The 24,263-nt window shown below is 50.8% G+C and overlaps 1 protein-coding gene across 1 annotated transcript; it reads right to left on the reverse strand.

The window, feature by feature from the left end:
- On the reverse strand, positions 1–23,604 carry LOC122388851 (MFS-type efflux pump MSMEG_3705-like). Its single transcript, XM_043380327.1, has 10 exons — positions 23,103–23,604; positions 13,047–13,174; positions 12,784–12,842; positions 12,335–12,602; positions 11,708–11,814; positions 7,949–8,111; positions 7,018–7,240; positions 4,446–4,727; positions 2,578–2,763; positions 1–1,692 (listed from the first exon to the last, which is right to left on the reverse strand). The coding sequence occupies exons 1-10, from the start codon at positions 23,164–23,166 to the stop codon at positions 1,466–1,468; spliced, it is 1,707 nt and encodes a 568-aa protein (XP_043236262.1). The 5' UTR covers positions 23,167–23,604; the 3' UTR covers positions 1–1,465.
- Between the last annotated feature and the right edge of the window lie 659 nt (positions 23,605–24,263).

A 24,263-nucleotide genomic window follows, 5' to 3' on the forward strand; every position in this document is an offset into this window, starting at 1 on the left:
TGAATTGGCATAAATATGTATTGTAAATAGACGAATAAATAATCCAAATAGACACAACTCACTCGCCACACCTAGGTGTGCACACGGCACACTACCGTCGTTAGTGTCGTGTGCAGCGGGTACTCGCAGTAACACATCTCACACACAGCCCTCCCGCTAGGTCGGGATTACGACAGCGCGTGCCGGCACGGGGCTCCCCGTAAACGCCCCTCCGCGCCGCCGGCCGCGCTCCTCTCGCTCACATTAATGGCATGAACATCGCTCCACCGCGCCGGCTATCCACATATCAACGGTATCACATTCGCCACAGAATACTGCTGAGATTCTGACAGACCGCCAGAGCGGATGGCACTGAAGGTGCAGTATGACGTCATAATAAGGGTGTGGCGTCATCAGTGTCCTTCCTGCACCGCTACTCTGGCATTTCTAGGTGTTGACATGGGGTAAGATACTCATCGGAAATGCGGCAAGTTGATGGAACCGAAGTGTTTTTTCTTGTTCTTGTGCCATTAACTTCTGGAATATTTGTTGGGGTAATATTGGATACCTAAATCTCATAATTGGGCATGCTCGCAATCGAGCTTCGCTTTCGAAGAAATATAAAGTTAGCAGTCAATGTATGAAGGGCAGACCAGGATACATGATACGTGCAGCAAGATAATCTGTCTTTGTTCGGTTCGATCAATTTACCGCCTATCCGTCAGTGTCATTGAATAACCCAGTCAAAAACTAGCCGATAACATCTAGATGCAAGTGTGAGGACATTTCCTAAACGTATCATTAGTTACAAAAAGTACACTGGCTACAGACATGTAGCGAAAACACGAACTGTGACGAGTCTATGCCCTTCAACCAGCAGCTATCAAGTTTTACTATGTGGAATGATTTTCTAAATGGCTTCCAGAGCCCTACAATGAACACATGTCTACACAGCTTTCACCAACTCTTTTCACTAAACACAACAAAACAAAATGATTTTGCAGCATTTCCAGAAGCCGCAATAGTCCTCAACAACCCCCTTTTCCCCATAGTCAAGAAACCCGAAACCAGGTAACGAAAAGCCGTGAAAATGAAAAGATTGATTAGGCGTTGTTATCCCCATGCATAATGTCCTTGATTTCTTTTGGATGCATAAAGCCGTTGCCTTGTCAGTTTGGTTATGCTGACGGCAAGCTTCAGTATCGGAACCGTTATGAATCGGCTTATATTTAAAGGTAATGAGAAACAGCATCAAAAATTTAGCGTCACTAGCTTATGTCTTATCTCTAACATTCAACGTAGCTGTTATCTCCGCGTGGCAGTCTCTCTGGTCTGGTTCATTCCCGATTCGGCGGATCCACCGAGGACAATAACTGATTGTCGAGGATGATCGAAACTCAACGGGAGCCCTCCTCTCGTTCCCTCTCTCCTTTCTCCGTGACCTCAGGTCATCGGTCACGGAGACACCCGCCAGGTCACGGGCCCCTCACGCCTCCGAGTGCAGCCCGGCCACGGGCCGGTCCCCGTAGGCCACGCTGGGCACCACTACCGGAGGCTCCTCGCCATACAGTGTGTCGGTCGAGTTCTTCTGGTACTGGCGCAGTGCGTCCCGCGGGGTGACGGTCGGTTGACGGCGCGGCACGCACAGCGCCGCCACGGCGAACAGCAGGCCGCACAGCGCGAACCCGCCCGGGAACAGCAGGTACAGGCCCACTGCAGAACGGCACAGTGGTGGAGCGTCAGTGAGGGACGAGGGTACAGGCACACAGCGCGAACCCGCCCGGAAACAGCAGGTACAGGCCCACTGGAACGGCACACGGCGGGGGAGCGTCAGTGAGGGACGAGGGTACAGGCACACAGCGCGAACCCGCCCGGGAACAGCAGGTACAGGCCCACTGGAATTCACAGCGGCGCGTCAGTAAGGATACAGGCCTACTGGAACGGCGCAGGGCGGGGCGTCAGTGAGGGTACAGGCCTACTGGAACGGCGCAGGGCGGAGGTCAGTGGGAAACAGCTGTGCACGAGATACGGGACTCGGGAGACAACGGAATGTCCCTGAATCCCTGAGACACGATCCTCGGTAAAGGAGTTTAGTCTGCAGAACTGGGTCAACTTCCTCAGACCCGCTGGGGCACAAAGCCTCCTTGGATAACATTTATCCGCGTAGCTCTGCGCCAACGGTTTCTTCTGGGAAGGAAATTTTGAGCCACGGAAAGTCACAGCTGTGCTGACCCACGCCTTTTTGCGAGTTGATTCCCGTTTTCAGGGTTGATTGTTTGTTGCGTTACCAACGGATAAGGCCCAGCGACCTCGGGTTTGGGATCGGAAAATTTTCGAAGGTCGGCTGGAGGTCGGATGAATCAGTCAAAACCATGTATGCAAAGCAATGCGGTAAGATTATATTGTAGAAAATGTAGATTGGGGATAAGAGTCTCGGCCGCAGATGGAATCCAGTGTCAAACCAAACCAAAGAGCACTCGTGCTGAATTATCCTTTCTCCCACCTTCTAACACCTACCTAAGTCTACATCCCACCACCCCACCCCTGCCACTCCCGGCTCCCCCGCAGCCCGCCCCGCCTCGACCCTCCGCCACTCACTGCGGAAGGCGTGTTCGTAGGAGGCGCCGGACGCGCGGAACGCCGAGACGATCGGTCCCAGCAGCAGCTGCAGCGAGCCGCCGACGTTAGTCGTGATGAAGGTGAACACAGCCACCGTGGAGGAACGCAGGTCCTCGGGCACCAGCTCCACCACCACCGACGCCGTCACTGAGATGAACATCTCGCCTGCGGGAGGGAACAGGGGTGTTAGAGGCGAATATCACACTGAGATGAACATCTCGCCTGGGGGAGGGAACAGAGGCGTTAGAGGCGAACATCACACTGAAATGATTGATGAACATTTCGTCTGCGGAGGGAGCAGAAGGTCAGGGGTGTTAGAACAACAACAGAACAGCTACTGTGCAGAGTTGTGACAGCAGTGACAGCAGTTGTGACTCAGGCCAACCGGCAACTGAGAAGTTCGAGTTTTATTCAGAACGGGCGTTTTGATAGCCATAAACTTATACCTCCTGTGATGTTCTATGCCAGTTGATGGAGGTATCTTGTCCCCTACCCTGGAACCCCAAGACCGTCGACAGTCTCCGCGCGGTACCCACGGAGTATGTAGACGGGTATGAGCAGGTGGTACGTACCGAGTATGTAGACGGGTATGAGCAGGTAGTAGGTACTACGTACTAGAGCACTTCATGGGCCGGATAAATCCGTTATCTACGGATAAATCCGCGGACCGGATAGGATTGGATTCTAATTTTGTTAAAAAAGAACGGATATGGGCGGGCCGGATTTGGGAATTGAAGGTTGAACCCGGATCAAAACGGATCAAAATTTTAACATTCAACATTGAAGTTGAAAATTGATACCTAGTTTACCAAGGTGGTGATTTTCATGTGGTTTTAGGCTTATAAGCATGGTTTTTGGAACCATTATGGTCTGTGAGATGTATGGCTGTCTGGTCCCTTAGATTGAATTTGTTAGTCCAGTTTTGGGTGAAACCAGTTATTGGTGAAACGGATTATTACGGATATTTTTTGAAAGTTTGGCTGCAATACGGGCCATGGGTGGGCCGGATTCTGATATTCAAAGAAAGGCGGATAATGGGCGGATCTGGATATGACTTGCCGGATATGGGCCGGGTCGGATCCTAAAAAGCCTATCCGTGAAGTGCTCTACTACGTACCGAGTATGTAGACGGGTATGAGCAGGTACACTCGGGGGCAGATTGATGTTCCACCATTCCCTACCCATCGGGCTCCCATGGATCAGCAGTGGCTGCTGCCAGTGTTGCCTGCCCTCAGCACTGCTCAGCACTGCCTGCCAATGCCAGTGCTGCCAGTCCTGCCACTGACAGCAGCCAGTGCGGGAGCCATGGGAGCCCGATGGGTAGGGAGTGGTGGAACATCAATCTGCCCCCGAGTGTACTACGTACCGAGTATGTAGACTGGTATGAGTAGGTATTACGTACCGAGTATGTAGACGGGTATGAGCAGGTGGTACGTACCGAGTATGTAGACGGGTATGAGCAGGTATTACGTACCGAGTATGTAGGCGGGTATGAGCAGGTAGTAGGTACTACGTACCGAGTATGTAGACGGGTATGAGCAGGTGGGACGTACCGAGTATGTAGACGGGTATGAGCAGGTAGTAGGGGACTAGCGGTACGTACCGAGTATGTAGACGGGTATGAGCAGGTGGTACGTACCGAGTATGTAGACGGGTATGAGCAGGTGGTACGTACCGAGTATGTAGACGGGTATGAGCAGGTGGTACGTACTACGTACCGAGTATGTAGACGGGTATGAGCAGGTGGTACGTACCGAGTATGTAGACGGTTATGAGCAGGTAGCAGGTATTACGTACCGAGTATGTAGACGGGTATGAGCAGGTAGTAGGGGACTAGCGGTACGTACCGAGTATGTAGACGGGTATGAGCAGGTAGTAGGCCTGCGGCGGCCGCAGGTAGAGCGCCGCGGCCGCGCACGGCGCCGTGGCCAGCTGGCTGACGACCAGCACCAGCACGCGGCCGGCCAGGCCACGCCGCACGTAGAGCACGTCGCTGAGCACGCCGCCGAGCACGGCGCCCAGCGAGCCGGCCGCCAGCGGGATCCAGGAGAGCCACTGCGCGATGTCAGCCGACGACTCGCCGGCCGCCTCGAAATACAGCTGCACGTTGTACGCCCACATTATGCCCACTGAGAACACACACAGAGAGGGGAGGGTCAGAGACGTGGGTGAGACGGAATATTTCTGCGGGGCGAGAGCGAACCCAAGTGATGGGGCTCAGGGTCTACTCTCAGTTCGGTCATGGAGTGGCCACTGAACAACAGCGAACAACAGCACTGAGCAACAGCACTGAACACAGAAATGATAAGTAAGGCTTTCACGATTTGATGGATGACATTAAAAGACTGGTTTAACGGCTATAGAGTTTCGAGTCGGTCGATTTTTTTATTGTTCGTGAAGAGTGGTGACTGGTAACATCTTGCAAAGGATGAAGGCCGCCGCTCTGTTCAAATTTATGCATGTTACCGTCCTCAAACATGAAACGATTTCCTATTTGTCTTCCGGCCAAACTAACAGAACTTGAGCGAATCTGTTTACTCGGAAGAAAAGGTGCATGGAGTTGTGCTAGGACGTCTTTCTATGACTCGTCGCATGACTGTAAATGTTACAAGGCGAACAGGAAGCACCAGCCTTCTTCAGATCACTTCAGTGTGCATAAGGGGGTGGGCCGACCCAGCGCACGACTGGTCAGGCTGTTAAATACACAGCGGGCCCTGGGGAGGCCACGCTGGTCAACACGTTCAGCATGACTGGATATTTATGTCCCCTGTGGTCAGCGGAACTGAGTCTAGACTAAATTTTATAGGTCACTGCGTATATCGACTGGATACCGGTTCACTAACGCCAAAAACACGATGCCTATGTATATGCAGCAATTTACTGTAAAATATAGCTAGCCTTGTCTGCTCGCCATGGGAAGCGATAGAAGCACACCTATTGACCCGGGAAGTTCTCAGGCGAACGCGGAGGGACCTCTGTCATCAAATGCAGTGAGCCGGGGGCACTCTGTCACGCAGACCGATCAACCGGTTTGTTTCGGGAAGGATGAGTCTCTGGCTCAGACGTCCCTGACTGGCCCTCCATGGCCCGAGCCGTCGGGAAAAGTGGCCCCCGCAGAGGACAATTGTGACACGCTCGGGTCGGTCGATGTGAACGGGAAAATACCAGGCAGAGGCGCAGGAAATGTTACATCCGCGCCGGACCGATTATCCTTAGTGATGTCCGGAATATATCGGACTATCAACTTATCTACCCATGTTCATTATGCTAATATTACTCGAGAACAGTTTTCTTTTGTTATGAAACTGTGATCGCATATTTATTAAATGAATTATTTATATTGATTATTGCTTCGATTAGAACTTCGCATGAGTTTTGCATGAAAAATTATTCCTCGCATAATTATGTATGATGTAGGAGGCTTCCCATTTATAGTTGCTTCAAATAGTTAATACGGTTTTGCAATTGAATACTGCCTTTATTGCATGGCTCGAAATGAATGCTCCTGCATTCTATTTGAGAACCAGCACTGGTGACACATTTCCCTGCCAAAGTGGCTAGCGAGGACAGACAATGTATGATCACATACGGATGCATATCTCTATAATATTTACGTACCATGGTTATGAGCAAGTATCATACACCTGCATTCATATTCCTCACCACTGGTGACAACACACGATACACGTTTCGTGAGTCGTTAGCCGGTTCACTGGGTCGGTCTCCAAACGGGTTAGCTCGTAAACATCGAGATGTCTCAGAATCGCTGCTAAGCAAAGGCAAGGCCGTTACCACAAACCAGACGATATCATGTGTCGGCCGAGCAGGCTGTTGTGCGTTTTACGACCAGCGCTTTCCGTTGTGAAACGCCGTCGTCTGGAGTGAACTGACCGCAGTGTCTGTCCTGCGCTGGGCAAGATTATACACAACGCTTATATAACGGGTGCAAGTCAAGTACCTAGCCCTTATATAATGAATCGGATGGATGGAGCCGGTCAAGTGACTCATCCTGGATTAGAAGACTCGTGAAATTTCGGAGGCTTCTAATTATGTCCCACGTGAATCTGGAAGAAATTCGGTCTTGAGCTACCGGTTTCTTTGTTCATGCAGATGGTAGGCTTCAGTTATGACGACCAAACAAATACGGGTCCAATAATTGTTATTCGCGAATTTCACTGACTATTTACCTGCTTCAACTATCTGCGCCGCTCTATAGCACTGTACTCAATTTACAGCTACGCTATGGAGCTGGCGTTCTCTGCAATAACAACCTGTTTCACACACAAGTCAGCGTGGTGCTAGCCCCAGGGACAGTTTACCATCCACCAGTGGTGTTAGCCTAGGGATCGCTCACCACCAGGACTGCTCAGCACTCACCAGTGGTGCTAGCCCAGGTTCCGTTCACCAATTAGTACTCACCAGTGGTGCGTACCGCGGCGGCGGCCGTCAGCGCGATGAGGCCCACGCTGGCGAACGGCTGCAGCACGCGCTTCACGTTGGTGCCCAGCCGGTGTCGGGTGAAGGCCTTGGAGGAGAACTGCCGCTTCTTGGCTACCTTGGGCGGCTCGGTGACGGTGAAGCTGATGATGAAGCTGTGCAGGATGCCCGGTAGTCCGGTGAGGATGAATGCCCACCGCCAGCCCTGCGGCAGCGAGGACATTCGTCCGTGAGCTGTCGCGGTTATGGTGCGCCGTTTTGATATACAGTACTCACTACTCAGTTGCTCGACAGGTGACTGATTTGTCGCGGCAGGACCGGGAGGCAGTTGTATATCGGCCGGGGGAGATGTGACAGGGGAGGGGAGATGGAGGGGAGATGACGGCCAGGTGACAGGTGTCGGGGAGTGTGTGAGGAAGTGGCGGCCTCAAGGCTACGCTGAACCGTTCCCAGGGCGCGCCCGTCAGTCGATAACAAAGGCGAGCACTTCCGCATTGTGGGTGGGAGATGGAAATGCGGCGAGCACTGGCGGACCGAAATACATGAATCTAGTTACTCTAGAGTGTACAATGCCGTTAGATATTTGATACTTGGTACGTTTTCATATGCGGTAAACTTATCTACATTATATTAGTGCGCGACCTGATTTTTATTTATGAAACTGAAAGAACGTAAATAAAATCACATCGCAATGTGTCGACATCGAAGGTGACTATTGTGCGCCGGGCTTACAAGACGTGATCCGAGGTTTACCGCGGAGTGGACTGAGGGTCGCTGCAGTGTGGACTGAGGGTTGCTGCAGTCTGGATTGGACTGAAGGTTGCTGCAGTGTGGACTGAAGGTTAACTGCGGAATGGACTGAGGGTTGCTGCAGTGTTGACTGAAGGTTGTAAGTGCACCGCCGCGGACTGACCATTTGGTAGAAGTTGGCCCTGGTGATGAGGTCTCCGAGGGTGAAGGCCAGGCTGTAGCCGGCGTTGGTGCCCAGACTGAACACTCCTAGCGCGGCGCCTCGTGTTCGCTGGCTGAAGTGGTCGGCGATCAGACTGGTGCACAGCGGCACGCACACCGACTCTCTGAGAAAACAGGAGAGGCAGACCCGTTAGATGGAGGAATAAATAGGGCGCCGCACCGCCGGGCTTTGCGGAATGCAAGCAAAACCGGAGCAAACTTAATTGATAGTTCCATCTGCTCCAAACGGTGTGGAAGACTGGAGTTACGTCTCAACTGGACTAGGTATGAGCATTATGATGGTTGATATGCCTGCACTGACAAAAAAGGTGATTGGGACGCTTGTGATCTGACACAATGTCCTCCTTAAATCTGATAATGAGGAAAATTACAAACTCAGTAAAATATATGACAGTACTAACACATTTACGATCAGAACCAATGAAACATAATGTGATCATCGGTCATCACACATAACAAGAGGGTAAACGGTTTACTTTAACCTACTTTACACATCGACCGTCAAAACAAGCAGCCATCGCTCACGTAATATAACTACCTGTTATCATTATCAACAGTCAACACCGCCCTGGTGTAGGTACCGCTCCTGTTTATCTGTTCCCGCTCCCCTGAGTTTGGTGGCACCGACACCGCCCCACCCTCGCCAATGCTCCCTGTTACCCCCGCCGCCCGAAATGTGCAGTTGCAGCGACTGTTCAACTGCACACTCAGTGCACAGTGCCGTATTGTGAGCGCCGGCAAACACCTCACGGCTGTGTTAATTACAGGAACTGGGTCAGTTGTTCTGTGTGTGCCGACCGCGCCAACATCCGCCCCGGCGGCCGGTCACCTATACCGAACGCGGCGTGGGAGCCGCCCGTGGGGTTGTAGGGGCGTGGGGCGTAGAGGGTGGGGAGCGGCCTCAGTCCGTGGGGTGCTGCTGGGGAGGAAAGTTCGTGAGGGTGCTAATGAGAGGGGGGAGTGGCCCCAGTCCCTGAGGGAGGGGACGGGAGCGGTCCCGATCTGAGGGTGGGGAAGGTATAGTGGTGCATTGTCTATGAGGGTGGGGAGGGGCAGCGGTGCATTGTCTATGAGGGTGGGGAGGGGCAGCGGTGCATTGTCTATGAGGGTGGGGAGGGGCAGCGGTGCATTGTCTATGAGGGTGGGGAGGGGCAGCGGTGCATTGTCTATGAGGGTGGGGAGGGTAGCGGTGCATTGTCTATGAGGGTGGGGAGGGGCAGCGGTGCATTGTCTATGAGGGTGGGGAGGGGCAGCGGTGCATTGTCTATGAGGGTGGGGAGGGTAGCGGTGCATTGTCTATGAGGGTGGGGAGGGGCAGCGGTGCATTGTCTATGAGGGTGGGGAGGGTAGCGGTGCATTGTCTATGAGGGTGGGGAGGGGCAGCGGTGCATTGTCTATGAGGGTGGGGAGGGGCAGCGGTGCATTGTCTATGAGGGTGGGGAGGGGCAGCGGTGCATTGTCTATGAGGGTGGGGAGGGGCAGCGGTGCATTGTCTATGAGGGTGGGGAGGGGCAGCGGTGCATTGTCTATGAGGGTGGGGAGGGTAGCGGTGCATTGTCTATGAGGGTGGGGAGGGGCAGCGGTGCATTGTCTATGAGGGTGGGGAGGGGCAGCGGTGCATTGTCTATGAGGGTGGGGAGGGGCAGCGGTGCATTGTCTATGAGGGTGGGGAGGGTAGCGGTGCATTGTCTATGAGGGTGGGGAGGGGCAGCGGTGCATTGTCTATGAGGGTGGGGAGGGTAGCGGTGCATTGTCTATGAGGGTGGGGAGGGGCAGCGGTGCATTGTCTATGAGGGTGGGGAGGGGCAGCGGTGCATTGTCTATGAGGGTGGGGAGGGGTAACGGTGCATTGTCTATGAGGGTGGGGAGGGTAGCGGTGCATTGTCTATGAGGGTGGGGAGGGGCAGCGGTGCATTGTCTATGAGGGTGGGGAGGGGCAGCGGTGCATTGTCTATGAGGGTGGGGAGGGTAGCGGTGCATTGTCTATGAGGGTGGGGAGGGTAGCGGTGCATTGTCTATGAGGGTGGGGAGGGGCAGCGGTGCATTGTCTATGAGGGTGGGGAGGGGCAGCGGTGCATTGTCTATGAGGGTGGGGAGGGGCAGCGGTGCATTGTCTATGAGGGTGGGGAGGGGTGACGGTGCATTGTCTATGAGGGTGGGGAGGGTAGCGGTGCATTGTCTATGAGGGTGGGGAGGGGCAGCGGTGCATTGTCTATGAGGGTGGGGAGGGGTAACGGTGCATTGTCTATGAGGGTGGGGAGGGTAGCGGTGCATTGTCTATGAGGGTGGGGAGGGGCAGCGGTGCATTGTCTATGAGGGTGGGGAGGGGCAGCGGTGCATTGTCTATGAGGGTGGGGAGGGGCAGCGGTGCATTGTCTATGAGGGTGGGGAGGGTAGCGGTGCATTGTCTATGAGGGTGGGGAGGGGCAGCGGTGCATTGTCTATGAGGGTGGGGAGGGGCAGCGGTGCATTGTCTATGAGGGTGGGGAGGGGCAGCGGTGCATTGTCTATGAGGGTGGGGAGGGTAGCGGTGCATTGTCTATGAGGGTGGGGAGGGGCAGCGGTGCATTGTCTATGAGGGTGGGGAGGGGCAGCGGTGCATTGTCTATGAGGGTGGGGAGGGGCAGCGGTGCATTGTCTATGAGGGTGGGGAGGGGCAGCGGTGCATTGTCTATGAGGGTGGGGAGGGGCAGCGGTGCATTGTCTATGAGGGTGGGGAGGGGCAGCGGTGCATTGTCTATGAGGGTGGGGGGACTGGGGAGGGGTTCTGGTTCACGAAGGCGCTGGTAAGAGTGGAGCGACTCCATGGTCCGTGAGGGTGGGGATGGGGAAGCGACCCTCGATCTGTGGATATAGGTGGGGGGACTGGGGGGGCACACGGTGTGTGAAGGTTTGGGCTCGTGATTCAGCGAAGAGAGGAGTGGCTCATAGTGCAGCGCAACAATGAGCGGGGATAAGCACAGTGACACAGCAATTTGGCTCATTTAGAAATGCACGGATTACATGGCTCCGGACTTCAGCCCAAAGAACACCTGGTAAGGGTTGTGATTAGTGGCTTACTGAATGAGAATCGAATAATGTTGTGACCAGTGAGGTTTTTTCGAACATTCCCAATGATGATCGCCGAAATACGGTTGGTTCACTGGTTGTGCCAGTTTCAGACAAATGCTATGGATGCAAATAAGGTAATGAATAAGGTAATGATGTGCTTATTTGCTATGGAATTTGTTCTTAATCCTGGGCCCAATCTTACCAAATGCCGTGAATGCGCATTCACGGCATTTGGTAACATTCAGAACTATTCCACATTCACTTATTCATTCGTTCAGGCAATATTCATAATCATTAACGCTACCAAAATCATTAGACAAGATTAGCTGGGTGTAAACAAAAAGGGTACCTATCTTTGATATCAGTGTCGTCAACTCCGGCCAGTGCTGCCAAATCCTATTTACGGCATCGGTAAGATTGGGCCCAGGTGTCGTGTTGTCGTAAATACCTATTATACGGTAGTCATATCTCTACGAAAAAAAGGCCGTTTTATTATCATGGAAATGTAATGGTTTGGGGAGTCATACGAAATTTTGTTACCGCATAAATCGGTACGGATCCGTTCAAGCGCAACTCCTGCCTCAGTTATATCACGATTCACGAGTCTCGCAGTGTTCTGAGTTTCGCTCGAGCGCCGTTCCGTACTCACCCGACAGCCACTCCGATCCTGAGAAGCAGCAGCTGCCAGTAGCCGGTCACGAAGCCGGTGCAGGTCGTGCACGCTGACCACAGCAGCAGACACACACCCAGGATCGCCTGGGGGTGCACAGGTCACCGGTCAGATCAAGTCAGGTGGTTTGTGTGTTTGTCCGACTATTTGTTCATTCGTTTAGTTTGATGAGAGATGGTTAAAGGCTTTTACATTGTTTTGCATTACTTCAGGACTACCACAAAACAGGTCACAGCTGCAACACTGGTGCATCGATGACACGGTTCATACGGGGCGCAGAGCACCAGTGACCGGGTCCACATGGGACAGTATAAGGGTCCATACGGGACACGAGTGACATCTTCCAGGTGGACATCGCGCGGAGACAGTCATCAGCGGCATCAGATGGAGCATTATTGGGCCAGAGATGGTCTGTCTTTATCAGGATTGCACAGACACGCTGTACAGCGACGGCTGATGGCATGTTTTGCTTTGCTCGCAATTTAAGCTGTGCAAAAAAAGTGCTGGAAGAATTCGCTATCTAACAGAAGGTTCAATGTAGCTAGACCCCGAAACCACTCAATCATTCCTTCCCTTACAGCACCATTGCCGTCCCCGTAGACCCACCTTCCTGCTGTAGACGTCGGCCAGGATGCCCAGCGGGATGCCCGTCGCAGTGAAGAAGAGGAAGAAGGCCGGTCCTATGAGGACCGTGTACTGGTAGCCGGCCGGCCGGTACTCCCACCGCTCACAGTCGGCGCCGCTGGAGCTGGAGTTGGAGTTGGAGCGGGTGGAGGAGAGGAGGGTGATGTTGTTCATCTCCTCCATCACCTGCGCCAGCGACTCGTTGCCGACGGAGATGGGAAAGGCGGGGTGCGAGGCGTTTGCCGCACAGCTGGAACGGAAATAGCGAGTTATTCGAAATGAGCGACAGGGGTTGGGTGCCTTCAAGGTAAATGTTTAAAATAGTTCGCTTGTGATATTTCTTAGTTTGATAATCGTATAAATGGCCAATGAAATGTTAATAGGTATTTATATTTTGAGGGACTATAGCCATAGCCCATAGGCAAACTTACCTTGCACCATTGCAAATCGTCTCGTTGACGAAACATGACCGTTCTCCAAATTTTATTTCCTGGAAGAAAGGACGAGGGTGAACGTCAGTTTGCAATGTCAGTGAATTACATGCCATTTTATATCCTACCACCGATAGCAAAAATTTGTAAGTGTAACAACACATATCTCAGTCTCTATCAGGTATGTTTACAATGGCAATTTGTGTATCAACTATCAGTCCTGTTTACCGTCAACGTCTCCCGCTGCCGCGCCATCGTCTCACCTGCGCCATGGGCCGGGCCACCACGGCCATCACGTACTGGTTGATCTGCGAGAGCAGGTAGGTGGCTAGCAGGATGGCCAGCAGGTACAGGCTGTACGGCTTCTGCGTGGTCAGCAGCTGCCAGCAGCCTGCAACGGACGCACACGGGTTAGAACACAGGTTCATGGGTCAGATGGCCATGTGTGGAGGTGATGGATGTAAACAATAAACATTGACAGAATGGATCAGATGCTCTTTTGTATGTCGTCACCGAAGGTTGAGACAAATATTGGGTACATTCGTGTATGTCATCGGGTAGCTTTATTGCTCTTGATATAAGATGGACAATCGTCCAACATCGGTAATGTATGAGACACTGACAGGGCCTGGCAGTATAGGTACCTATTTGTTCGCGTCGAGCTTACTTTTTACCCGATTTGATATCAAGTCCCATGGATGTGAAAATTTCGTGCGAAGAGCTGCGGCGAATCGTTTCCCATTGCTATGAGTTTCATTTTTTGGTAATTATTGGGCCCGCCGGGCCTCACCCATGTTTATCCCAAACAATTCTAGGCCGAATTACGTGATAATAGGTACGACTCTCGCGAGATTAAGCGGTAGGTTTTGCACTTTCACATTTCCGGTTATATATAATACTGAACGAGGCCGGTGTAAATAAATTTTCAAGACCGAGGTCCTTACTGGATTTTTGAACGAGGCCGAAGGCCGAGTTCAAAAATCAGTAAGGACTGAGGTCTTGAAAATTTATCACCGGCCGAGTTTGGTATGTATTTTACTGTATGCCAACGATAAATTTATTTTCTGGACCGAAGCTCTTAGCCGACTTAGGAACGAGACCATCCCAAAATGTTCGCTTAAGTGCATTCTGGTAATGCATTTTTGACCGTGGTCAATTTGCTTACACCAGTTATTACCACACCCCTCTGGCTAATGTATTTGAATAGGCCAGGCATACAGTAAATCTCAGAAACTAATCGATCTACGATGAAGCCATTTTACACGATCATGGCCGGCTTGTGGACCAACAAGTCGATCGCATCTTCAACACTTAAAAGCTTAAGACGACGAAGATATAGCCTAAGTACACTAAATTTTGTAGGTTCTAGGTGCAAAACCTACCGCTAAAACCCGCGAGACCTGTACCTACAGAGCGATACTTTGTAAGCAGCATTTACTGTATCCACGTTCACAATGATAAACTGATTAGATTTGCTGGCGCTCTGATAATTTAGTAACGCTGCATGAATACATGAAGATTGATTGAACACGTGGGGACCATGTGCTGACACTGCTGAGGGCACGATGACCCTCGCGGCAGCTGACCGCCAGCGTAACACGCGGACCGTTTGGCTCGCCTCACGCCAGACACGCCACGTACAGATACCTCTGCCGGCCCTTAAAATAGCTGCGGGCCATCGGGCGTGCCAGCCAGGTCGGGTCGGCGGACAAAACAACATCGCGGCCTCCTGGCGTCGTTGGAAGGTGCACCAGCAACGCCTTACGCCACTCATTGCTTATTGCAGTCTATCCGGTTTCTTATGCCCATGCTGGGGCTAACACTGCGAAATGCCACTCTTTTATTTGGTCGCCTTGTTTGTATGGGTAGATGTCGCGTCACGTCTTTTCTTTTGAGATTGCACACTCCCATGGTAATATACCTAAGCTTGCTCCTTTTCCTAAGAAGTGATATCGTATCGTAAATGACATCAGCTTGTAAACAAGTAGGTAATTGATCCACCGAAACAATGCGCAATGACTAGTACAATTTAATAAAAATCGTTCATTGTGTATCGAACAACTCCTTTGCACATTATCCTTTGTGAAACGTTAGGTACCGATTATGTCGGTAGTAACACTGATGACATTTACCAGGTTGTAATCTTATTATTCCCATGCCATATGAAAAGGTATATGTGAGACGTGAGTATATGCCTAAATTTACGGCGCAGTGGCACCTAATTAGCAGCAATATCGCCAATTACCATTGATGTCTTCGTATATCAGGACTGCCGCGTTACCTTACGTTTGTTTTAAGAATTTGATTCAGTTTTACAGCTTTGCATAAAACACACAACGTAGTCAGTAGCAAACTATCTATCTGACACGTTTTCTGCAACTCAGAGCGTAAAACAGCCCAGTCTAGCGCCCAGACGTCCTCCCAGCGGCGGGTTCCCACGCCAACGTGCGGCAGTGCCGGCGGCGAGCTGTTCGCCTCACTGCCCCCTGTGGTCGGAGCCGTGTCCTTGATTGGTCCGATGGCAATTTGCCGTGCCGCGGCGGCCGGCGCCACCGTCTGGGAGTGCCGTAAACAGCGCGCTATATAGGCCACGCCGGGGGACGGGAGGGGGGGGGGGCTGATCGGTCACCGGAGGGGTGATCGGTCCCCAGTGACCGCAGTGACCATCGACCCCCTGACGTCGTCAATGGGTCGGCCAGAGGTGAGGTGACGGCACGGCGCCATACGGAGTCACCACGGGCGTCATGAAGAGTTGGGACACACCGGTTGCCGCTGCAGCTGCTTCAGATCAGTTTGGTAATGATATGACCGGTCAGGGTGAGCAATGCCGTGCGGCCCCTCGCCGGGTGTTCTCCTTTCACCGCTCCATTGATGGACGACAGCTCAGCAGACACCCTTTTCCGGCTGTGCCAGCGCGGTGTTGCGCTATTGTCTTCGAGCTGTGATGTTCCGAAATGGTACGTGCGTCAACAATACGTGGGACGTTTAAGAGTCGATAAACAAATCCCTCTCTGTCTAACGGTTTAAATCGAAATGTGACCTATGAAAAAAAATGCGCTCAGGATACTTGCCAAACATCATTCTGATGTTGAATTCATGTTAAACGGTGAACCTCAACAAGCGACCACGGCAAATAAGGAGAGTCTGCTGAGCTGCAGCTCTAAGCTAAGACAAATAGTGAGGAGGCCCGTGAACTGAGCCACGCGAGCTGAGACAGTGAGCTAAGCCCTAGCCCGTCCCTACGAACCAGGGAGCCCGCCAGGTCGCCATCTGCCCAGTAACTGACGTGCCGGTTAAGGTCACGGTGCCTGGAGGCTCACAACAGCCGGACGCCGCCCATTGACGTCCATCGAGGGATCCGACAGAACGGCAGTCCGGCGGACGGCTAAACCAGCTGCGAAAGAATGCTGGGCGTCGAGCGATCAGCTGATCGAGAACCACACGATCAGGGCGATGCAAGAACTCCGGAAGAAAACATGACGGCCAGCTGACCAAGAACCAGAAAAAAAGATGATCAACCGTTGATAAGGAACCAGACGACAGAATGAAGTGTTGTCGAGTAGCTTATCGAGAATTGACAGGTTCACCTAGCAATGGTGCTATGTTCAAACTTCCAGGATGAAACATATGAAACATCTTCTTTGGATAGAATACATATCAAACACTATACTTCACCGACAACAATTGTCGCTGATTCTATCGTAATCATTAGTCAAATCAAACACGACACACCCGAGTATTGAGCAACATGTAGCGCTGTTAACTCTGATCCCCGTCCATTTTTGCGGCAGTTCTTCCTGTTGTCGCGGTTTTCCTGGCTGTTCGCTCACACTCAGCCGTTTTAATGGCTCATTTGCGGGCTGCCTGCGTGGACAGTTTATGAAGTGACACTTAGCCGGGGCGAAGCACACCCTAACTGAACGGGTTGTCGCGTGTGAAACGAGCTGAAGTCACGCTATTCTTCATAACGAAGAACGTGACCTATGCCGTTTGGGGTGGCGGACGAACGTTACGATTTGACCGTCCGCGGTAACGTCCTTGTCATTTTTATCGAACGAAGATATTTCAAAAGTCATTTATGGTCCGGCATAGGTTATTCCAGGAGGCGTAAGGCTTACATGAGCGAGTGAATTAGCGCACACACCGGCTATGAACAATGCGCTGCGAGATTTTTGCCTACAGATTTTTAATTGACCATAGATAGTCAGCTGATTCTAAAACAGTTAGAGTTGAACATGTATTGTGTATCGTATTTTTTGCCATATTAGGCAGCAGGCAAGGCCCATGGTGCATGACAGGAGACGACCTTGTCATGCTTGGTAGAACCTACAGCTATAATTTTTGCGTTTTTTATCGATTCTTTATGGACTAACTTACTAGGAAGCGTGTTGCGCGTAATGTGTACCTATCCACTTTGCGAATCTAGTGTATACAGCGAAACAGACGTTACAATTGGTTGCGATGGTCCTCTCCAAAGCAACATCGTACGCCTCAGACATGCATTCTTTTAAGCGCCTACCTATGTTTAGCGATAAGAGTAATGACTGATGCAATAACGCTTGACACATCCTATCGATGACAAAATGATCCATGCGGCCCTCGGCGATGGGATGAACTGACAAAAAGTGCCGGTAGCCCCGGCGAGCTCAATAGCCAGTCATTGTGTTACCCCACCGGGTACGATACCTGTTGTGTCAGCGACATGCCATGAGACGGCGACGTTACACATAAATCGCGGCTAACTGGCGCACGTGCCGAGCGTGCAATTCATCCCACCCGGTGGCCCAACGCCCGCGTGTCCCATCGTGTAATCTGCCGCACAGGCTGTGCTCGTTCTCACAGCTAGATCTGCTCCGATGCGTGTCTTTCCCACCTAAATCTGCAGTCATGCACCCGACATCATCCCGACTCAGAACAACAGAGCCGCTTAGCGACTGTTCAGGTGTCGCAATGTGACCCTTCGGCGGGATTTTGCCAGCTTTAAGAAGTTCTGGCCTACCCTGAGATTGACGCGCATTGGGCATACAGGTAACATGGTGTTTAGTCACGCAATAATAGTACAGGCCAAACAAACACAACCTTCAGAAGATTGCATCTTCTGCACTGAAAACCAAAATGAATCTCCTGATGCCCTGATCATTGAAGTCTATACCCCAATTGTTCCCTTTTGATCTCTTCATTATACCTATGGGGTATATTCATGGAATCGCTATTGGCTTCATATTCCCATGATATTCCCTCGTCCTCCATGAATTATTGATTCTCTTAATAAGCTCTTGATATCACCCTGTGAGAACCATATTATGCCATTAATACCCCAAATGATTCTGCATGATTCCGTGCGTATAAGATGCTGTTGATACCCCAGTCGCTGATAGTTATGCCTTTATGATTCTCTATCTATTCTTGCAATATACCCTTTCATTGCCCAGAGGGTATCTTGACGGAATCACAGGGAGGCTCATATTCCCTTGAGATGCTTTCATATTCTTCTGTTATGCTTCCTTTGCCTGATTCTTTCAAAATACTCTTGATATCACCCGAGTAGAACCATATTATTCCTCAATGATTCTTCGTTGGAAGCATCAGGAACGCGCCAAAGGTCCGCCATTTTTCTCCGCCATTTCCGGTGATCAGTGAAGAGCGGTGTTGGGTGCTGTGTGGTTGCGAGTGGTGCCATTTTTAGGCTGGAATTGAGGCTTATTGAGGGTGAGTACCATCCTTAGCAGGAACTCATATGACGATGAAATATATGACGGGAGACGAGTTTCGACATCGTGGTCGAAGAAACAGTGGTGGCCAGCGCCCAGTGCCTTGAAGAGGCACTCCTTCTCTTCGGGATCGCCCACTACGTCTTCAACCAGAAAGTGTCCCGTGCATCGCGCTCCACGATGTGGTTCATCGTCCACGACATCATGGGGCTGCCGACAGAGTCAACAGCGACGGTGGACGCGCTGAAAAATCTGTCGGTGCTGACAGCATAGTGTGTCCGCGCAGTGAGGTAAGCCCAGGGGCGGAGTGGAGACGGAGTGATGGACGGAGATGATGGAGACGGACGTGATGGCCCGCCCCACAGGGAAAGGGGTCAACGGGCCAGGGCCTGTTGACATCCTGTGGCAGCCCCTGGGCTACGTTGTCGGACTTTCTTGAGGTCAGGGAGGGGGAACTCGTAGGAGCCACACGCTCAACTTTCGTTGTGAAGCAAAGGTGGGAAAAACCACGCCATTTGAAGGGGCACCGGTTGTTTTGCGACTCCTTCGTAAGAGGGAACGGTCATCGTAGAAGAGCCAGCGGCGCTTCTCGTGTGTCATGTGTTTTTTACAGCCTGGATCTCAACATGTGATATGGCATTTGTTATATGAGGCGTGTGCGTGACGTATGTTTAACCCGCGCACCGACGGGGGTCTGCGCCAACTTAGTACCGACGGGGGGGGGGGCGGATGACCGCCCCCCCTGAGATCTCGAGAACGAAGCAAGATAGCGACAAGCGGTAAACGGCATCGGATACGCACGGTCAAGATCTACAATTTTTACTAAGGTCATTTTCAGGTCAGGTCAAAGATGACGTCACAGGGGTCGAAAAAGTCAAAATGGCGGCGCTAAATATGGAGAGAGTTTTTCTCGAATAACTTTCGAATTAGTCAAGATAGGAACAAACTAAGGGCATCATCGTGATCCTCTCGTCAATCCGCATCGAATGATATATATGTTGACCTCGAAAGGTCAAGGTCAAAGGTTGACCTCAGGTCACGTGACCTCGAGGTCATCATGTATATCATTCGATGCGTCTTGACGAGCTGAACACAATGAGACCATCCACGCGTCTGTATCTTGTTCCTGTACGGAGTTATTGGCCAAAAACCTTTGGTGACCTTTGATGACGTCACATGACCTCACAGCTGCCCAACAGCAAAACAGACCTCAAGGTAGTGAAGGTTGATCGTATATGAAGTCATGTATGGTATATGGGGCCATTCCGACCCGTTTTAGTGGTAAAAACAGGGAGTTGATTTTTCCCCCATTGACTTATAATGGGGAGGTCGCGAAATTGACCTGACCTTAGGTCACCGATATCAAAATTCCGAGATATACAACTTGTAGCTACTAATGACCTAATAACATCCTGCGACTTTCAAAGGCCTCCGACATCTACTGTAGCTCTGGCACGGTGACAAAGTTGCAAAAAAGTGACTTGAGGTTGGGTCATTCAAAGTGACCTGGTGACCTGACCTTGAAAGGTAGGAGGTTCAAACTTGCACACCATGTGTAAAATTGATAAGGGCATAGTCATACCAAATTTCGCGGCGCTACGCGCCGCGGTTTTCCCGCTATTTGCGAAAAACCTCAGGGGGGGGGGCGGATATCCGCCCCCCCGTCGGTGCGCGGGTTAACCCTCGCCCGCACATGGGGGGGGGGGGGTGGTTGCCACCCCCCCCCCCCAGGCAGTCTTTCTGCTCTGCACTCAACATTTTTAGAGCTAGAAGGCTGATTTTTCGTATAGCTGCTCGTCTATCCTTTCTTGATGTCCACTGAAAATTTCAAGTTTCTGTGATTTTTTGTTTCGGAGATATGACCTTGTTTTTAAGGTCATGTCATGACCCAAATGGCCAATTCTCAACATCTTGCGTTTGCCATGGGCCTTGTGAGCTTTTGACACCCTGATTTCGGCCTTTTTTGCCAGTCTTACCTCCAACCTATCATGGAACATGTTGTTCGACGATGTACAGGGGTCCAGGTCAGGGTCAAGGTCAACCTAGGTCATCTAAGATAATTGCGTTTTAGGCAAGCTGAATTTACTTTTTGTGAAGTTTTTTTGACTGCATTTTTGGTAAAAGCTTCTCAGATCATGATTTCATGTGATATGGACCCAAAAACAATCGGTGCACACATCAGTATACACACAGACACACACAGACATACAAACACATATAATTGACCTTGACCTAACTTGACCTGAAATGACCTCAGCAGCAAAATTCTGGTCAGATAGTGTGACAAAGACGTTCTAGCTGGCTTGGCACCAGAAAACAGCATCGTCATCGGTATTTGATAAGCAGCGCACTTGATATCCAACGGTGACCCAAAACAGCAACATTTTTTAGTTTGACCTGACCTGGAAGGTCAATGACTGACCTGAGAAGGTAACACTGGGTATCATTGGATTCGTCTCTTCCCAAAGAATCTTTTTGGTCTTTACTGCTAAGCTCTATCTCCAACAGGAACGAAATGGCGCGGGGGGGGGGTGGCAACCACCCCCCCCCCCCATGTGCGTTCTAGGATGGGAAAATGGCATGTGCGGGCGAGGGTTAATATGGATAGTACAAACTGAATGTCTCTTGGCAACTAGGAAGCTGTGATTTTGAAATGAATGCAGAGACAGTTGTCTTTCCAATCAATACAGTACGTTTTTCTTATACACACAAGCGTATCGTGGTTGCTGTTGGTGTGGCTGAGCGTCGATGGCATGGGCGGATCCAGGAAATTCAGAGGAAGGGCGAAGGTGGTTACATAAATGGCGTCTCTTACCTTTGTGTGGGTAAAGAAATCAGTGCGCTAGGTATCTCATGGGGATCTCACGAGGAATAGCATGACCCCGCGAGCCCATCCCTTGATCCGCCACTGCGGAACGAAGCATCAATGGGGTATATAAAGAGCATCAAAGGAGCATCAATGTGGTGTATAGAGAGCATCAAATCAGCATCAATGGGGTATATAGAGAGCATCAATGGGGTATGTAGAGAGCACCAAAGGAGCATCAATGGGGTATATAGAGAGCATCAAAGGAGCATCAATGGGGTTTATAGAAAGCATCAAAGGAGCATCAATGGGGTAGGGTAACTGTGGGGAAAACGCACCCCTGGGTTAAACGCCTCCCCTAAAAAAATCGTATTTCTTATCGACGGATAGGTGTTTTATCCTGTCTTTCAGAACAGTCAGCTGCTTGTTTACGTAGGTCTCTATTTCCGGTTCTGCGTCTTGAGGAGCAGCGTGGGTAGGTGCTGATGTTGGTTTTGGGTGTTGTTTTTGTTGTTTTTACAGAAGATTCCTAAGATTTTGATGCCCTCTTTATATCACAAAACTTGCTATTGTGCACATCACTAAAAACTGCGTTTTATTGCCATTCTGTTGAATTTATCATGCTGCGGCGTTAGTGGCGCGTTTTTTGTCAATATTTTGTTGACCGGAAATGGAGTGGATGGGGAAAGACGCCTACTCGATGCATGGGGCAAGACGCCCCCAGTTTTCTGAAAGGGGGGCGTTTTGCACGGTGGTGAGAGTGCAGGGTAGCGCCCTGTAGGTGGGTGCCGAAAAGGCCTCTCCCTGTCCTTTTTTGCTGATATATCCTAAACGACTGCAGATATCGTCACCAAACTTTCAGGACTCCTCCGGGCATCCATTTTACACATTGCAACACAATTTTATTCCAAAGGCTATGATAGGTTGACCACAAATGACGTCAGAATGACGTCAAGTTCTGCCATGTTTATCATTTTCTGTTGATGGATGGGGTGGGGGCGCTTTGCACATGGGTGTGGGCGTATTACCCAGGGTATGGGGCAAAACGCCCTTTTGTAAGGGTATGCGAAAACCTTTTTGGGGGGTTAAATACCACACGCAGGTGTCTTTTCTTGGTCTCAAAGCGTAGTAAAAAGAATGAGCTACATGATGGTGCCCAAAGGTTTGAGTGATCTGTGTTGGGTTGAGTGTCAGAAGGTTTCGCGCTTAATGGGGGCGTTTTTGACCTATTCACCCTATATACATAGATAGCATCAAAGGAGCATAGATTGGGTTTAGACGGAGCATCCGAACTATGCTAGGGGCATCAAAGGGGCATAGAGGAGAATCAGGGGGAATACACCAGGCATTTCGTAAGAATAATGGAGGCATAACCACATAATCATTTTGATTCCACGTAGCCATCCAACAGGCATATTAGGGTAATAATGTTGGGATATTGGGGTATCTAAGGCCAAAAAGGTGCTACTTGAAGTATATTACGGGAATAATTGGGGTTTCGTTTTAGACCATTCTCCTAATATCACCCCCCCGGAATCATTTTAGTTTTCAGTGTGGGCTTTATATCAGCAATGTATCTGGTCAAAATGTCATGATAACATAAACCATAATATTAGCTTTATAGACTTTTATCATGCAGACTCTTGTTGGATGCATTGACAATGTAAAATTACTATGAGCAGGTCCATGAAGGTACTCGAGCACTTTGGCATGCAGAAAATGACAATGAGCTGCGGCAGCATTCAGATTTCTGATTATTCAGTGGACCAGTTGATCAGCACATCAGCGGTTTGTCAACTTACCGTGGAGGGGATGTTCGGCGGCCATCAGCTTCTTGATTTTTCGTACTTTCTCTGGAGCCACCATGTCTGCCGGTGTGCTGGTATTCTGGTCGAATTCTACCGCCCGACTCACGTCCGGAGGGCAGACGGAAGACGGTTGCAGACCGACAACACGGGAGGTTGTCGGTAGACGACTGATGCTGGTAGATTTGCTTGGGGTATGAATTAACTAGGCTTTTTAAGAAAATGTCAATAATAATCTTTACTTGAAAGCTTACTGACTCTTTTGATGATGACTCTTTTGCGAGTGATCCCGAGTGTCTCGCGCTTATATCGTCCAGTTGTTTGCGTCTCGTTTCAATGCGAGTCCAGCTCGGCTGCGAGCTGTGTCGGCTCCTGTCCTGCAGAGAGGCGAGTGTCGTGCTCGGCCTATAAGGCCCGGGGAGGCGCGTGAACGGCGACCAGGAGCGGAGCGTGGCGGTCAACTCTGAACGGCACAGCCACTGGGTGAAGACTGATCGCCGCCGCGGCTGGCGCCCGGACCAAGGGACGCAGCCAGCCGCCCCGTCCTCTGCACCCACCCGCCGGGCGGGCTGGGCCGGGCGGGCCGGGCCGGGTCGAGCGGGGAGGGCAGGTCATATGACTCAGACCATTGACCAACTCTCAGTCTCACTGGACGAAGGTGTTCCCACCTCGGGGAAGGAGCTACTCATTCCCAGCTCCACCCCATCACCGAGCCAAAGCGGTTCCGAATACCACATGGTGAGTGTGGTAGCAGTTTTAATAGCCTGAATAGCAAATAGCTTTTAAGCACATCGTCGCAAAACAAATTGCAAAATTATTATGCTGCCATCACGTCCCCTTTCCAAGGTAAAGGTATCTTATGCATTTTTGTCGTATTATTGAAATCAGCTGCTTTTATTTATTGCTTGCATCTTCCTCAGTAGTCAGTTGTCATACCTACCCTAAATAGGTACAGATTGTGGATAGAATCTAGGTTCGTTCATTTTCTTCATCTAGTTTAATTTTATGCACTTTCATATTAAATCCCAGTCACCAACGCTTGTTAGCTTTAATGGCTGCTAGGCCTTTGCCTTTCAATGCAAGAGGGTATAGCATATACGCGCGCGCGGTACAGCACTTAATTCTGTTTTGATTTTTTTTTAATCTTCGAAATGTTGT

The sequence above is a fragment of the Amphibalanus amphitrite genome, unplaced genomic scaffold (assembly GCF_019059575.1).
Source record: "Amphibalanus amphitrite isolate SeventyFive unplaced genomic scaffold, NRLGWU_Aamphi_draft 000018F_arrow, whole genome shotgun sequence".
NCBI lineage: Eukaryota > Metazoa > Arthropoda > Thecostraca > Balanomorpha > Balanidae > Amphibalanus > Amphibalanus amphitrite.

What these genes read in the sequence shown, in the direction of transcription:
- LOC122388851 (XM_043380327.1), bottom strand. Translation starts at nt 23,166, where the DNA reads ATGGTGGCTCCAGAGAAAGTACGAAAAATCAAGAAGCTGATGGCCGCC. An exon ending in CATACCCGTCTACATACTCG is followed by an intron (nt 2,764 to 4,445) that starts GTACGTACCGCT and finishes TCCCTCCCGCAG; the next exon opens with GCGAGATGTTCATCTCAGTG. An exon ending in CTACGAACACGCCTTCCGCA is followed by an intron (nt 1,693 to 2,577) that starts GTGAGTGGCGGA and finishes GCCGTTCTGCAG; the next exon opens with TGGGCCTGTACCTGCTGTTC.